We start from the raw sequence: 15853 nt of genomic DNA on the forward strand, positions 1-15853 counted from the left end.
TGGTGGTAGTGTTTACCATCCCTGTAGTGAGTGTTCTACAGACGTGTGGTGGTGCTGTTTCAGGGCGCTGTTTGACTACGACCCCAGCAAGGACAGTGGTCTGCCCAGCAAGGGTCTGGGGTTCCACTACGGGGACATCCTGCACGTGACCAACGCCAGTGACGACGAGTGGTGGCAGGCCAAGAGACTGACGCCTGAGGGCGAGGAGGAGGGCATGGGCATCGTGCCCAGTAAACGCAGGTGGGTCTCTGTGATATGCATCAATAAAAAATAACTATATATATATGATAGTCAGTCGTGTCCAACTATGACCATCAGAACAGCAGAGGAGGCAGCTGCTGTCCCGACTATTTGGGCTAGAATTTGATCATAGTGGAGAGTGTCTTGCCCAAGTTACATCCCCACTCTCTCGGCCAAGAGGGTTTTAGGACGGTTGGCGTAGGAATGGTTCCCAAGGCTAATTTGCCCCCAAGGCTGCAGCACTAAGAGCCAGTGCTATCTTGCCTCCCAGTTTTAGAATCATAGTCCTTCACGAAGGACCAAGCTGTAAATGATTTCCCATTGCAATGGAGAAAGCATTGATAATACAGCTCTCTCTTTGCTGCTGGCCCAACTGTAAACTTATGTCAATCTGAAATCAGTGATGATAATAATAATGACAGTTATGATAATGATGATAATAATAATGACATAACTATAAATGTATTATGTTGTGCATTCATACCTGTCTTCCACTCTCATGCACAGCTCTGAATCAGAGGGATGTTCTGAAAGACAAAGGGGTAAAAAATGCATGTTCACAGAAAGCTAGTGAAATGTTGACTGGAATGAGGGAAGGGAGGGGGGCAAATTTGGGGGAAAAAATAGATTTTAGGCCTGCCTTAAAAGAGCTGATTGCTGGGAATTGACAAAGCCAGAGAGGAAGCTCATTCTGTATTTTTTGTTTAATGTCCCGTCACACATATCGGTGATTGAGCTTTGTTAACATAAAACATTACATCTATGTTACATACACACACCAAAATATGACTACACACACACACACACACACACACACACACACACTGCATACAGACATTTTAACAATACATGTGTATCTAACAGCTACCCTAACACATACGCACACATAGGCAGGCACACCCCCAAAGGGGTCTGGCTGCCTACATGCTTTGGGGTGTGTGTATGTAACATAGATGTAATGTTTTATGTTAACAAAGCTCATTCTGTGTTGGAGGTCCAGAGACAGAGAAAGAGTGGTGGAGGACTGTTGAGTGTTTGAATCTGGGATGTAAGTTTGTGCCTGCCTATGTGTGCGTATGTGTTAGGGTAGCTGTTAGATACACATGTATTGTTAAAATGTATGTATGCAGTGTGTGTGTGTGTGTGTGTGTGTGTGTAGTCATATTTTGGTGTGTGTATGTAACATAGATGTAATGTTTTATGTTAACAAAGCGTTTTTGTAAAGCACCAAGAGCAGATTTCTGGATAGTGTGCTATATAAGTATCCATTATTATTGTTATTATTATTATTATTAAACAGACCCTCAGATGGAGTGGACAGCTGGTCAGAATAAAATGACTGGGACAGGATCTCTCCAGTTCAGTTTCTTTTCTTGCGTTTGGAAATGTCAGGAAACCTATCCTGGTTTTTTTGTTGTTGTTGTTGTTATTTCTGAAGTATATAATCATGTTCTTCATTCCTGGGCTGCACCTCCCATGTTCACTCGTATGTGCACAAGTGGGCTTTTAAGTGTATGACCATTTTTACCCCACCATGTAGGCAGCCAGACCCCTTTGGGGGTGTGCATGCTGGATATGTTCTGGTTTCCATAACCCACTGAATGCTGACATGGATTACAGGATCATGAATGTGCATATTTGACCTGCTTGTGTATTCACACGAAAGGGGTTCAGGCACAAGCAAGTCTTCACATATGTTGACCTGGGAGATTGGAAAAATCTACACCCTTTACCCACCAGAGATTCGAACCCGGGACCCTCAGATTGAAAGTCCAACTCTTTTAACCACTCGGCAATTGCGCCCGTCTGAAGTATAAAATGATGATCTGAATGATGTGAATGGATGAAGACTGAACTCGGTGAGGATTACTGTGATGATGATTGTGGCTGTAACGTGTTAAGTGAAAGAGAGTTGTTGTGTGTTTCTTTGTCCCAATGCAGGGTTGAAAGGAAAGAGCGAGCACGGTTAAAAAATGTCAAGTTTACAGGAAAAAACAGCACCTCTTCAGACAGAGTAAGTGCATGTCTATCCACCCCCACCCCCCACCCCTCTCTTTCTCTCTGTCTCTGTCTCCTCTTTGCTATCTCTGTCTTTCTCCCTTTCTTACACACATAAAACTTCTCTCTGTATTTTGGGGAAAAAATGTACAAAACAATACTTCATTTAGAAATATTGTTGTAATGATGCTTTTAACATGCCAACTTAGTTTGTTTATGTATAATAGCTTCTGTGAATTTGGCAGTGTCTGGTTCGGCTTGGATTTTCATCATTTTCACTTCAGAAAGATATTGTACTCATAGTCTTATTTGAGCTTCTCAGGTTTTCTGCAGTCTTGTATCTGATTTTTTTTTGTTTTGTTTTTTGGTTTTTTTTGGTAATATGAAATCATTAAACTTATATTGGAGAGTGGTGTATTCTCCTTGTCTTTCACAGAGGCTTTTAATTCATGTCATGTTGTATCCATGGGCGAGAGGTGTATTTTCCTAGTCTTCACAGACTTTTAGTCATGCGATATTGTATTAGAGAAGTAATGTCATGTTGTATGGGCGAGTGGTGTATTTTCCATGTCTTCGCAGGAAACTAAGCAGTCACATCATGTTGTATTGGAGAGTGGTGTATTTTCCATAGCTTCATCAAGACCTTTAAGTCGCATCATGTTGTATGGGCGAGTGGTGTATTTTCCATGTCTTAACAGTGACTTAAAGTCATGTCATGTTGTATGGAGAGGTGTGTGTTTTCCATGTCTTCACAGTGACTTAAAGTCACGTCATGTTGTATGGAGAGGTGTGTGTTTTCCATGTCTTCACAAAAAACTATGGAGTCATGTCATGCTGTATGGAGAGGTGTGTGTTTTCCATGTCTTCACAGTGACTTAAAGTCATGTCATGCTGTATGGAGAGGTGTGTGTTTTCCATGTCTTCACAAAAAACTATGGAGTCATGTCATGTTGTATGGAGAGGTGTGTGTTTTCCGTGTCTTCACAGTGACTTAAAGTCACGTCATGTTGTATGGAGAGGTGTGTGTTTTCCATGTCTTGACAAAAAACTATGGAGTCATGTCATGTTGTATGGAGAGGTGTGTGTTTTCCATGTCTTCACAGTGACTTAAAGTCATGTCATGTTGTATGGAGAGGTGTGTGTTTTCCATGTCTTCACAGTGACTTAAAGTCATGTCATGTTGTATGGAGAGGTGTGTGTTTTCCATGTCTTCACAGTGACTTAAAGTCATGTCATGTTGTATGGAGAGGTGTGTGTGTACAGCCCGGCAGCCAGTCCACACTGCCCAAAGACAAGGACAAGAAGAAGAACTTCTCCTGGTCTCGGCGATTCCCCTTCATGAAGAGCAAGGACCAGAGTGGAAGTGAAGACGTCTCTGCTGATGAACGTATGTCTTGGGGAGAGGGGGAAGAGGTGTGGATGGGGTTTCTTCAAGGGAAGGGTTGGAGATGATGATATGGATACTTACTTAGCGCCTATCCTCAGTCAGAGACCAAGCTCTAAGCGCTTTGCACACACAGTCCTTTGCATGACAAGCTGCCTATCTGGGTAGAGCCGACTGAAAGCTGCCTTTGGGTGCTCATCATTTGTTTCCTGTTTCATTCAGTCAGGTTTCAGTCATGGACGCATACACACTCACTCAGACAGACATATAACTCTTTACGTGTGTGATGGTGTGTTAATTGCACCACCATGTAGGTAGCCATACTCTGTTTCCAGGGGTGTGCATGCTGGGTATGTTCTTGTTTCCAAATCCACCAAACACTGACATGCATTGCAGAAGGTTTAACGTGCATATTTGATCTTCTGTGTGCATATATATATACACACAAGAAGTGAGTTGAGGCACTAGCATGTCTGCACATATTGCTTCTGTGAGGTGTAGATGAGAGCAGGTTGTTCATTTACAGAGGAATGTGTAGCTTTTGAGAATGAGATCAAAACAGTAGAATTGCGGGCAGGAGTCCAGGCCTTTTTTATGCTCTGGAATACTTGTCTCTCAAAAAGGAATATTTCTCTCTCATAATGGAATACTTTTCCCTTAAAAGCCTCAGACTAAGAAAAAGAAAACAGACTTGGGCTTGGAAAGGGATGAGAAATATGTATATATTATCATTGTCTGTGGTGTTTTTGTTTTACATGAAGGTGATATGTTTGTTTTCTTAAACCATTCAGATATACCATGTTATTTAAGGGTGTTTTGACACAATGTGTAGTTCTCTCTCTTGTCTCTGTGCAGTCTTTTCTGCTCTACTTTGAGACCTTCTTCCTCTCCCATCTCTTGCATTTTAGTCACAGGAAAGAACCTTTTTCTGCTCATAATTCTCTGGGGAATGTTGTCAGCCTGTATTTACTGTGTAGACAGCATTGTGTGCATTGTTAGCGGCATGTTTTGAAGAACTGATGTCTGACGCATTTCTTGTTCCTCTGTCTGATGGGCATATGGATTGGCTGGTTCCGACAGTGGAAGGTAAGCCTTTTTGTTTTCGTTTTTCACTTGACACAGATTGTATGTGTGGGGCTGGTTGTTTTCTATAGGTTTTGTTCTAGTCCATCCAACTTTACTTTCTTTTTTTAGAGCAGTTCACATACAAACATAAAATATACACTAAACATTAGCATACTTTAACATTAGAATAAATAGATGAAATGTTTTAACATATCTGAGAACAATTAACAGTTATCCAAAAAGCTAAGAGCAATTATATATATAAAAACAATTAAGAATCATGAAGCAACTACAATAACACTTACAGTTTATAAATGATATACATTTGAAAATTATAATTGCCATGCTGATCGACCAAGGGTGTTTGAAAACTATTGTTAATTACAGCCATCAGGCGTAGAAATGGTAAAATACACTTGCAGACCAAGGGTGTTTCAAAACTATTGTTAATTACAGCCATCAAGTGTAGAAATGGTAAAATACACTTGCAGACCAAGGGTGTTTCAAAACTATTGTCAATTACAGCCATCAAGTGTAGAAATGGTAAAATACACTTGCAGACCAAGGGTGTTTCAAAACTATTGTTAATTACAGCCATCAAGTGTAGAAATGGTAAAATACACATGCAGACCAAGGGTGTTTCAAAACTATTGTTAATTACAGCCATCAAGTGTAGAAATGGTAAAATACACTTGCAGACCAAGGGTGTTTCAAAACTATTGTTAATTACAGCCATCAAGTGTAGAAATGGTAAAATACACTTGCAGACCAAGGGTGTTTGAAAACTATTGTTAATTACAGCCATCAGGCATAGAAATGGTAAAATACACTTGCAGACCGTGGGCGTTTCAAAACTACGGAAACTAGTAGTAGTGTTGTGCTGACGTCTGGCACTCTGTGAGTGTGAATGGGTGATTGTCCTGCCTGACATACTGTGTTATTGTCAATTCTGTCAGTTTTGTAAGTCATCAGTCATTGTGTTTTTCCTCTGTAATCGCTGTGTGTGTGCTGTGTGTAATTGTTGTGTCATTTGTCGGTCACAAGGTTGTTGTTTTTTTCACTCTGTAATTGCTGTGTGTGTACTGTGTGTGATTGTTGTGTCATTTGTCGGTCACAAGTCTTGTTTCATTGTGTAATGGCTGTGTGTGTACTATGTGTAATTGTTGTGTCATTTGTCGGTCACAAGTCTTGTTTCACTCTGTAATCGCTGTGTGTGTACTGTGTGTGATTGTTGTGTCATTTGTCGGTCACAAGTGGGGTTTTTTTTTCACCCTGTAATGGCTGTGTGTGTACTGTGTGTGATTGTTGTGTCATTTGTCAGTCACAAGTTTTGTTTCACTCTGTAATCGCTGTGTGCTGACTGTGGGTCATTGCCATGTCTATTTTGTAGGTAATGAGTCTTTTTTTCTCTGTGTGTCATCACTGTGTACACACTGTGGGTGATTGGTGCGTCTGTTTTGTTGGACAGGAGTCTTGTTTCACTCTGTGTGTCGTCACTGTGTGCCTGTTATGGGCGATTGTTGTGTCTGTTTTGTAGGTAGTGGGTCTTGTTTCAATTTGTATGCCATTGCTGTTTGTGTTGTGTGTGTGATTGCTGTGTCTGTTTCATAGGAAAAGAGTCGTGTTTCACTCCATGTCTCATCACTGGGTGCATACTGTGGGTCTTTGCCATGTCTGTTTCATAGGAAAAGAGTCGTGTTTCACTCTGTGTTTCATCACTTTGTGCGTACCGTGGGCGATTGCTGTGTCTGTATTGTTGGTAATGGGTCTTGTTTCAGTTTGTGTGCCATTGCTGTTTGTGTACTTGTGATTGTTGTCTCTGTTTGTGTCAGTTCATGAGTCTTGTTTCAATCAGTGTATCATCGCTGTGTGCCTGATGTGGGTGATTGTTGTGTCTGTCTGTTTCATAGTTCTTGAGTCATGTTTCAATCAGTGCATCATCGCTGTGTGCCTGATGTGGGTGATTGTTGTGTCTGTCTGTTTCATAGTTCCTGAGTCATGTTTCAATCAGTGCATCATCGCTGTGTGCCTGATGTGGGTGATTGTTGTGTCTGTCTGTTTCATAGTTCGTGAGTCATGTTTCAATTAGTGCATCATCGCTGTGTGCCTGATGTGGGTGATAGTTGTGTCTGTCTGTTTCATAGTTCCTGAGTCATGTTTCAATCAGTGCATCATCGCTGTGTGCCTGATGTGGGTGATTGTTGTGTCTGTTTCATAGTTCCTGAGTCATGTTTCAATCAGTGCATCATCACTGTGTGCCTGATGTGGGTGATTGTTGTGTCTGTTTCATAGTTCCTGAGTCATGTTTCAATTAGTGCATCATCGCTGTGTGCCTGATGTGGGTGATTGTTGTGTCTGTTTCATAGTTCTTGAGTCATGTTTCAATCAGTGCATCATCGCTGTGTGCCTGATGTGGGTGATTGTTGTGTCTGTCTGTTTCATAGTTCGTGAGTCATGTTTCAATCAGTGCATCATCGCTGTGTGCCTGATGTGGGTGATTGTTGTGTCTGTCTGTTTCATAGTTCCTGAGTCATGTTTCAATCAGTGCATCATCGCTGTGTGCCTGATGTGGGTGATTGTTGTGTCTGTCTGTTTCATAGTTCTTGAGTCATGTTTCAATCAGTGCATCATCACTGTGTGCCTGATGTGGGTGATTGTTGTGTCTGTCTGTTTCATAGTTCGTGAGTCATGTTTCAATCAGTGCATCATCGCTGTGTGCCTGATGTGAGTGATTGTTGTGTGTGTCTATTTCATAGTTCTTGAGTCATGTTTCAATTAGTGCATCATCGCTGTGTGCCTGATGTGGGTGATTGTTGTGTCTGTCTGTTTCATAGTTCTTGAGTCATGTTTCAATCATTGCATCATCGCTGTGTGCCTGATGTGGGTGATTGTTGTGTCTGTCTGTTTCATAGTTCCTGAGTTATGTTTCAATCAGTGCATCATCGCTGTGTGCCTGATGTGGGTGATAGTTGTGTCTGTCTGTTTCATAGTTCCTGAGTCATGTTTCAATTAGTGCATCATCGCTGTGTGCCTGATGTGGGTGATTGTTGTGTCTGTCTGTTTCATAGTTCCTGAGTTATGTTTCAATCAGTGCATCATCGCTGTGTGCCTGATGTGGGTGATAGTTGTGTCTGTCTGTTTCATAGTTCCTGAGTCATGTTTCAATTAGTGCATCATCGCTGTGTGCCTGATGTGGGTGATTGTTGTGTCTGTCTGTTTCATAGTTCGTGAGTCATGTTTCAATCAGTGCATCATCGCTGTGTGCCTGATGTGGGTGATTGTTGTGTCTGTTTCATAGTTCGTGAGTCATGTTTCAATCAGTGTATCATCGCTGTGTGCCTGATGTGGGTGATTGTTGTGTCTGTCTATTTCATAGTTCATGAGTCTTGTTTCAATTAGTGCATCATCGCTGTGTGCATACTTATGATGGTGGTCCAGGTTAACATTGTGTCTGACAGCTGTGTTTGAGAGTCCCGAGACACTTAAGATGTCAGGTGTTTATTCATGGACAGACTAACAGTAGGATCTGAAAAGGGTACTCATCACAAGCTTGTGTAGTCACTGTCACAGATGTGATAGCGATCTTCACTCCAGGAATATGCTCGCTCAGTCTGGCTCAGCAAGTAAGCAGTCATTGTCGTCAGGCTTACCGGGTGTTTTCCTGTGTACGATGGATCAGAACAGGCACTGCTGAGCACCACCTGAGTGACTCAGCAGCAGCGGTGCAGGGCCTCTTCGGAAGAGTGTTTCTGATGACCTAATATGAAAGCTCCTTGTGGATTGCTGGCTCTGGGACTGTGGCTGATGAACATGCATGGGGGAACTGAATGATGAATGATGTGGGGGTGATCCCACTGAAACAACACAAACGATAGGATAGCAAAAAAAAGAACAATAGAATTTCCAAAGACGCATACAAAAAACATTAGGATCAAATTAGAGTGAGTGGTGCCAGCTGACAAGAGATGAAAAAAAAAATTAAAGAAAGGAAAAATGTATGTGTGTGTGTTTAGTGTATATACAATATGTCATGATAATCAAGTGCTATAAATAACCATGTTCTTCTTGTGTCTGTGTGGCTGTGCAGAAGGTAAAATATTTTTGCTTATTTTTCCGCTTTGTGTTGCCACTCCATGTAGCTTTGTGTCGTCACTGACACTGCATGTAGCTTTGTGTCATCAGTGACATTGTATGTAGCTTTCTGTTGGCATTGCATGTAGCCTTATGATGTCACTGACGCTGCATGTAGCTTTGTATCATCATTGACACTGCGTGTAGCATTGTGTTGTCATTGACTTTGTATGTAGCTTTGTGCAGTCACTGACACAGCATGTAGCTTTATGATGTCACTGACACTGCATGTAGCTCCTGTAGCTTTGTGTCGTCACTGACACTGCATGTAGCTTTGTGCAGTCACTGACACTGCATGTAGCTTTGTGTCGTCACTGACACTGCATGTAGCTTTGTGCAGTCACTGACACTGCATGTAGCTTTGTGTTGTCGCTGACACTGCATGTAGCTTTGTGTCATCGCTGACATTGCATGCAGCTTTGTGTCGTCACTGACATTGCATGCAGCTTTGTGTTGTCACCGACACTGCATGTAGCTTTGTGTCATCGCTGACATTGCATGCAGCTTTGTGTCATCATTGCATGAAGCTTTGTGTCATCACTGACGTTGCATGAAGCTTTGTGTAGTAACTACATGTAGCATTGTGTTGTATTTTAGTTTTCCTTTAGCTTTAGACTTGTGTCATCACAGTCTTGTCATTCAGCTCTTTGTAGCCAGTAACAACACATATAACTTTGTGTCATCACTGTCTTGTCATTCAGCTCTTTGTCGCCAGTAACAACACATATAACTTTGTGTCATCACTGTCTTGTCATTCAGCTCTTTGTCGCCAGTAACAACATATAAAACTTTGTGTCATCACTGTCTTGTCATTTAGCTCTTTGTCGCCAGTAACAACACATATAACTTTGTGTCACTTAAATACATTTCAATTAGTGATGCCATTGAAATTACATCTAACGTTGTCACCATTGCAAATACATTTGGTTTTTTTGTTATCACTGACAGTACTTTAAATTTTGTGTCACCACTGACACTATCTCACCTGTCATGTCATGTCGCCACTGAGAAGTACTTTGTGCCATAAGTGACATTGCATTTAGCTTCGTACTGCTGGTGATAATGCATTTAGTTTTGTGCCAAGATTTTCTGTTTTGGACTTGAACTTAGATTTCCTTCACATTTAAGCATGGATACAGGTGTGTGGAGGTATTCATTGTGAAGAACATAGCACACGAGACACTGGTGTGAATTACTGCACATTGTAAAGAATATAGACAATGGTATTTATTACCTCACATTGTGTTGAACACAGATATTGGTGTGTGTTTCTGTCACATTGAGTATGATATTGTGCATAGACACTGCTGTATACTTCAGATTGTGTTTGATATAGTGCATGGGTACTGACTGATGTGTGTAGTTGGATACTAACAGCCATAACTCGGAAGTTTTCTTTTACTTTCCCTTTCTCCATGTATGTTTGTAATACGCGTGCATTGAACAGTGTTTATTTTTATTATTCTTGAAAGTTCCCCCCTCCCACCCCCCCAGACTGAGAGGCTGCATGCACACCTGTGCGAATTTATTGTAACAATGACAGTTTCGCAGAATATTCAAGGTATAATTTCATACATGTATAGCGAACAGAATTGTAATATTTACTAGTTTATGCAAGATACAGGATTTGGTATTGACAAAAAATGATACTTGTACAGGTTTTTCTTGTTCTGTAGCCACATAATGTTGCCACCTTCTCAGTTGTGCGTTAAGAATATGCTGCTTGTTTTTTAAGAGCCCACCCCCCCACCCCCCCACCCCCCGATCCAGCTTTTGACATGCTAACATAGATACCCCTTTGATAACAAACGTTACTTTTTATTTTTACGGTTGATGCCTTCTACATAATCCTCATATGTAAATGCTTGCCCAGTTGTTTGCTCAGCTCTGTGGGTTCATGTTGTCTTGTATCAGTGTTCAGGCAGGTTTAGTTTCTCTGTCATGATCATGTGCAGCATCTCCATGTCTGCATGGGTGTAGCATGGTGATGGAACTAGTGATCTTTTCTTTGTGTATCTTTTGTACACCTCAGCCTTTTGGTAAATGTGTTTGTGACAGATACAATACTGATATAACAGGCATGGATGAAATTTAACTTTCTAGAAGGGAATGGCTTTCGCTGAACAGTTTAAAGACCTTTTTGTTTTTAAACATGATTTTCCATTACAACTTTTTTTTTTTTTTTTTTTATGAAGTCAGTAATCTTATCAGTGTGGATGTTGTTTTTTTTCTTTTTTTAAAATTATTTTATATAGATATATTTTTTAATACATTTCAGCATTAGTCAGAAGTCTGTCAGTGTGAAGAGGTGCTATGGTGTTAAAGCAGGAGAAGGAATGGTCTGCACTTCAAAGTTCTACATGTCAACAGTTTCCCTCCTGTGTGATGGGAAGTATTGGTCAGAACACCATGGTGATGTGGACTGTCATGACCTTCAGCTTTGGAATGTCATGACCTTAAGTTTGTGGTGACCTTGAACACCTTTGTGAGGCGGACCTTCAGTTATGTGGTGAACTTGAACGTCATGGTGATGTGGACTGTCTTGACCTTCATGGTGACCTTGAACATTGTGGTGATGTGGACTGTCGTGACCTTCAGTTATGTGGTGACCTTGAACACCATGGTGATCTGGACTGTCATGACCTTCATTTTTGTGATGACCTCGAACACTAGGGTGATATGGACTATTATGACCTCTTTTATGGTTATCTTGAAAACCATGGTGATGTGTACTGTCATGACCTACAGTTTACAATTTTGTGGTGACCTTGAACACCGTCGTGATATATATATATATATATATATATATATATATATATATATATATATATATATATATATATTCACTTTGTGAAAGATACGAAACTGCTGTGCAAGTTGGTCTGAACACAGAATGAACAAGTTGTCAGTTTGTTTTTTTGTTGTTTTTTTCCATGATTTGGAAATTCTGATAAATTCACTTCTTCTGCTTTCCCTGTGAGCACTCTGTATTGAGTTGACATGATGTTATTACAGTGGTGAATGATTCACCCAAAGTTACCAAAGGGGTGGTGGTGGTGGTGGTGGTGGTGATTCTATGACAAAGTTGAGCAGTAACCAGTAACCAAATAGTTTAGAAATTTGTATGAGCATGTATTGGTTTTTATAAAGACTTGCATTGTTCAGGCATTTGTGGACTAGCTTAGACAACATCGCATTGGAAAGAAAAGAAATGTGATTTTGAACTATGCAACTTATTTTGTTTTGCAAGGTATGATACTGAAGTGTGGGTAGCTAGGAGCTGCTTTAGGACCTGAATTTTCTCAGTCACATTTTGAAAATAATTTTTCCTTTTTCAAAATACTATTCATCCTCATTCTAGTGGGGTTTGCTGAAGTGTGCTTTGCCTTGATTTTGATTGGTTGCCTCTACCGTTTGTGTTTTTGGTGTGTGTGCATGTGTGGTGCTGTGTCACAGGCCAACCCCCAAGTGATAGTGAGTCTAACCGTAAGTAGTCCTCCTCCTCCTCCTCCTGTCCTCTCACACTTCACTTCTCACTGTCTTCACCCTCACAGGGCTTCTGAGCACTTTGAAAATCTTGGTGGGTCCCATGGACTATTTTACCATCATTATTATGGGGTCCCTGGGACTATTTTACCATCATTATTATGGGGTCCCAGGGACTATTTTACCATCATTATTATGGGGTCCCAGGGACTGTTTTACCATCATTATTATAGGGTCCCATGGATTATTTTACCATCATTATTATGGGGTCCCAGGGACTATTTTACCATCATTATTATGGGGTCCCTGGGACTATTTTACCATCATTATTATGGGGTCCCAGGGACTATTTTACCATCATTATTATGGGGTCCCAGGGACTAATTTACCATCATTATTATGGGGTCCCAGGGACTATTTTACCATCATTATTATGGGGTCCCAGGGACTATTTTACCATCATTATTATGGGGTCCCTGGGACTATTTTACCATCATTATTATGGGGTCCCTGTGACTATTTTACCGTCATTATTATGGGGTCCCTGGGACTATTTTACCGTCATTATTATGGGGTCCCTCAGAATATTTTACCATCATTATTATGGGGTCCCTGGGACTATTTTACCATCATTATTATGGGGTCCCTGGGACTATTTTACCATCATTATTATGGGGTCCCAGGGACTAATTTACCATCATTATTATGGGGTCCCATGGACTATTTTACCATCATTATTATGGGGTCCCTGGGACTATTTTACCATCATTATTATGGGGTCCCAGGGACTGTTTTACCATCATTATTATGGGGTCCCAGGGACTATTTTACCATCATTATTATGGGGTCCCAGTGACTATTTTACCATCATTATTATGGGGTCCCAGTGACTATTTTACCATCATTATTATGGGGTCCCTGGGACTATTTTACCATCATTATTATGGGGTCCCTGGGACTATTTTACCATCATTATTATGGGGTCCCAGTGACTATTTTACCATCATTATTATGGGGTCCCAGTGACTATTTTACCATCATTATTATGGGGTCCCTGGGACTATTTTACCATCATTATTATGGGGTCCCAGGGACTATTTTACCGGGACTATTTTACCATCATTATTATGGGGTCCCTGGGACTATTTTACCATCATTATTATGGGGTCCCAGGGACTATTTACCATCATTATTATGGGGTCCCTGGGACTATTTACCATCATTATTATGGGGTCCCTGGGACTATTTTACCATCATTATTATGGGGTCCCTGGGACTATTTACAATCATTATTATTATGGGGTCCCTGGGACTATTTTACCATCATTATTATGGGGTCCCAGGGACTATTTACCATCATTATTATGGGGTCCCTGGGACTATTTACCATCATTATTATTATGGGGTCCCTGGGACTATTTACCATCATTATTATTATGGGGTCCCTGGGACTATTTTACCATCATTATTATGGGGTCCCAGGGACTATTTTACCATCATTATTATTATGGGGTCCCTGGGACTATTTACCATCATTATTATTATGGGGTCCCTGGGACTATTTTACCATCATTATTATGGGGTCCCAGGGACTATTTTACCATCATTATTATGGGGTCCCTGGGACTATTTTACCATCATTATTATGGGGTCCCAGGGACTATTTTACCATCATTATTATGGGGTCCCAGGGACTATTTTACCATCATTATTATGGGGTCCCAGGGACTATTTACCATCATTATTATGGGGTCCCTGGGACTATTTACCATCATTATTATGGGGTCCCTGGGACTATTTTACCGTAATTATTATGGGGTCCCTGGGACTATTTACCATCATTATTATGGGGTCCCTAAGATATTTTACCATCATTCTGGGGGGGTTCAGGGGACTATTTTACCATCATTCTAGCTGGTCCCAGGACTCCTTACCATCATTCTAGGGGCTGCAATGGACTCTTTACCATTATTCTAAGCAGTCCCAGACTACCTTCAGAAGGTGGCCACTGTGTTGCACCACATTCAGTCAAGTCTGCATTGCAACACATACCTTAACACAAAGCCATGCATGCCTTCTGTTCACAATCATGTAGGTTTCTGGGCCCAGAGGTGGTGACAAAGGGAAACAACTCAGTCGATTCTCACCATCAGACTGAAGCTGTGATGCTGGATTTTCACTCTTTTTATCGTGTGTTTAGTCGAGATAGGTTACACATCCCAGGTACGACCCAGGTACGGTCCCAGGTGGACCCTGTACATTTTCATTTCAGTTCAAAGCATCAGGGAGGCGTATGTATGTATGTATGCTGTATCAGAAGCTCTGCCCTAAATCTGGTTTGCAGTGGTGTACTGTCTCTGCTCGCTCACTTGTCATGTGTGTTGGTGGACATGAATTACTTTTGGGGGGGCAAGGTTGACAGGTTCAGTTTGTGTGGGGTTCTTGCCCTGTGAGGTCTTTCTTGTTGCCATTGGCTTTTTTGTTTTTTTTTTTTTTTTTGTTTTGTGTTTTTGTTTCGTTTCTGTTTTGTTATTGGTCGCTTGTCCCTTTTTAAAAATTTTTTATTTCCTTAAAAAAATTTTTTTTACTGTCACGTTGTTGTTTTTTAGCGCAATCTGCAGACTCTTGCTTGGTATCAGGCACAGAAACTGGAGAACAGTCCGCTCACTGGCTGACTTGTTCCTGTGAACAGGAGACCGTTCAGACCATGGTTCACTCACACTTCACCTCAGTGGACAGACACATTCGTACATACATACATACATACATATGGGCTGCACCCCTTACAAGCACTCTGTCTCAGTCTCTGTTTCTCTCTTTCTCTCTCTCACTCTCACACACACATTTACCCCCTTGCCCCCCCCCACCCCACCCACACACAGATACACATTGTTACAAACACACATATAGTTAAACACACATATATAACACACAAGCACACACACACACACACACACACACACACACATGTACACACAACACAGCGCAACACAACACAACACACACCACACACACACAGACACACACACACACACACACACACACACACATGTACACACAACACAGCGCAACACAACACACACACACACCACACACACACACACACACACACACACACACACACACACACACACCATCTTAAAAATAGTGTGTTGACAACAGCCAACATGGAAAAGCATACAGTGTGGGTGTGCAGCTGTGGTCACATGGGTTTTGTGTTTGTTTTCGTCTCTGTCGGCGATGTGGTCTGCTGCAGTGAATGAGTTCTTTTGCCTTGGCATGTCTGAAGTCGCATTTCTCTCACTCTCATCCTCTATAGAGCCCTCTCTGTCAGTCTTTCTTTCTCTGCCTTTCTCTCTCTCTCTCTCTGTCTGTCTGTCTGTCTCTCTCCCCAGTCGCATCTTCCAAGTTCCATATAGCCCTCTCTCTCTCTCTGCCTTTCTCTCTCTCTCTCTCTCTCTCTCTCTCTCTCTCTCTCTCTCTCTCTCTGTTTGTCTTGTTTACCATGTATATCAGAAGTAATGATGTACTTGATCTTATATCAGAAGT

At 41.3% G+C, this 15853-nt stretch overlaps 1 protein-coding gene across 1 annotated transcript in view; it reads left to right on the forward strand.

Moving 5' to 3' along the window:
• The window catches only part of LOC143289239 (disks large homolog 1-like), a 155081-nt gene that overhangs the window by 125002 nt on the left and 14226 nt on the right, over positions 1–15853 (forward strand). The window contains exons 16-18 of the mRNA XM_076598217.1: positions 64–240; positions 2182–2254; positions 3502–3625. Of these exons, the coding sequence (XP_076454332.1) occupies positions 64–240; positions 2182–2254; positions 3502–3625 (374 nt within the window). The remainder of the gene's footprint in view (positions 1–63; positions 241–2181; positions 2255–3501; positions 3626–15853) is intronic.

This window comes from Babylonia areolata, chromosome 13, assembly GCF_041734735.1.
Source record: "Babylonia areolata isolate BAREFJ2019XMU chromosome 13, ASM4173473v1, whole genome shotgun sequence".
Classification (NCBI taxonomy): Eukaryota; Metazoa; Mollusca; class Gastropoda; order Neogastropoda; family Buccinidae; genus Babylonia; species Babylonia areolata.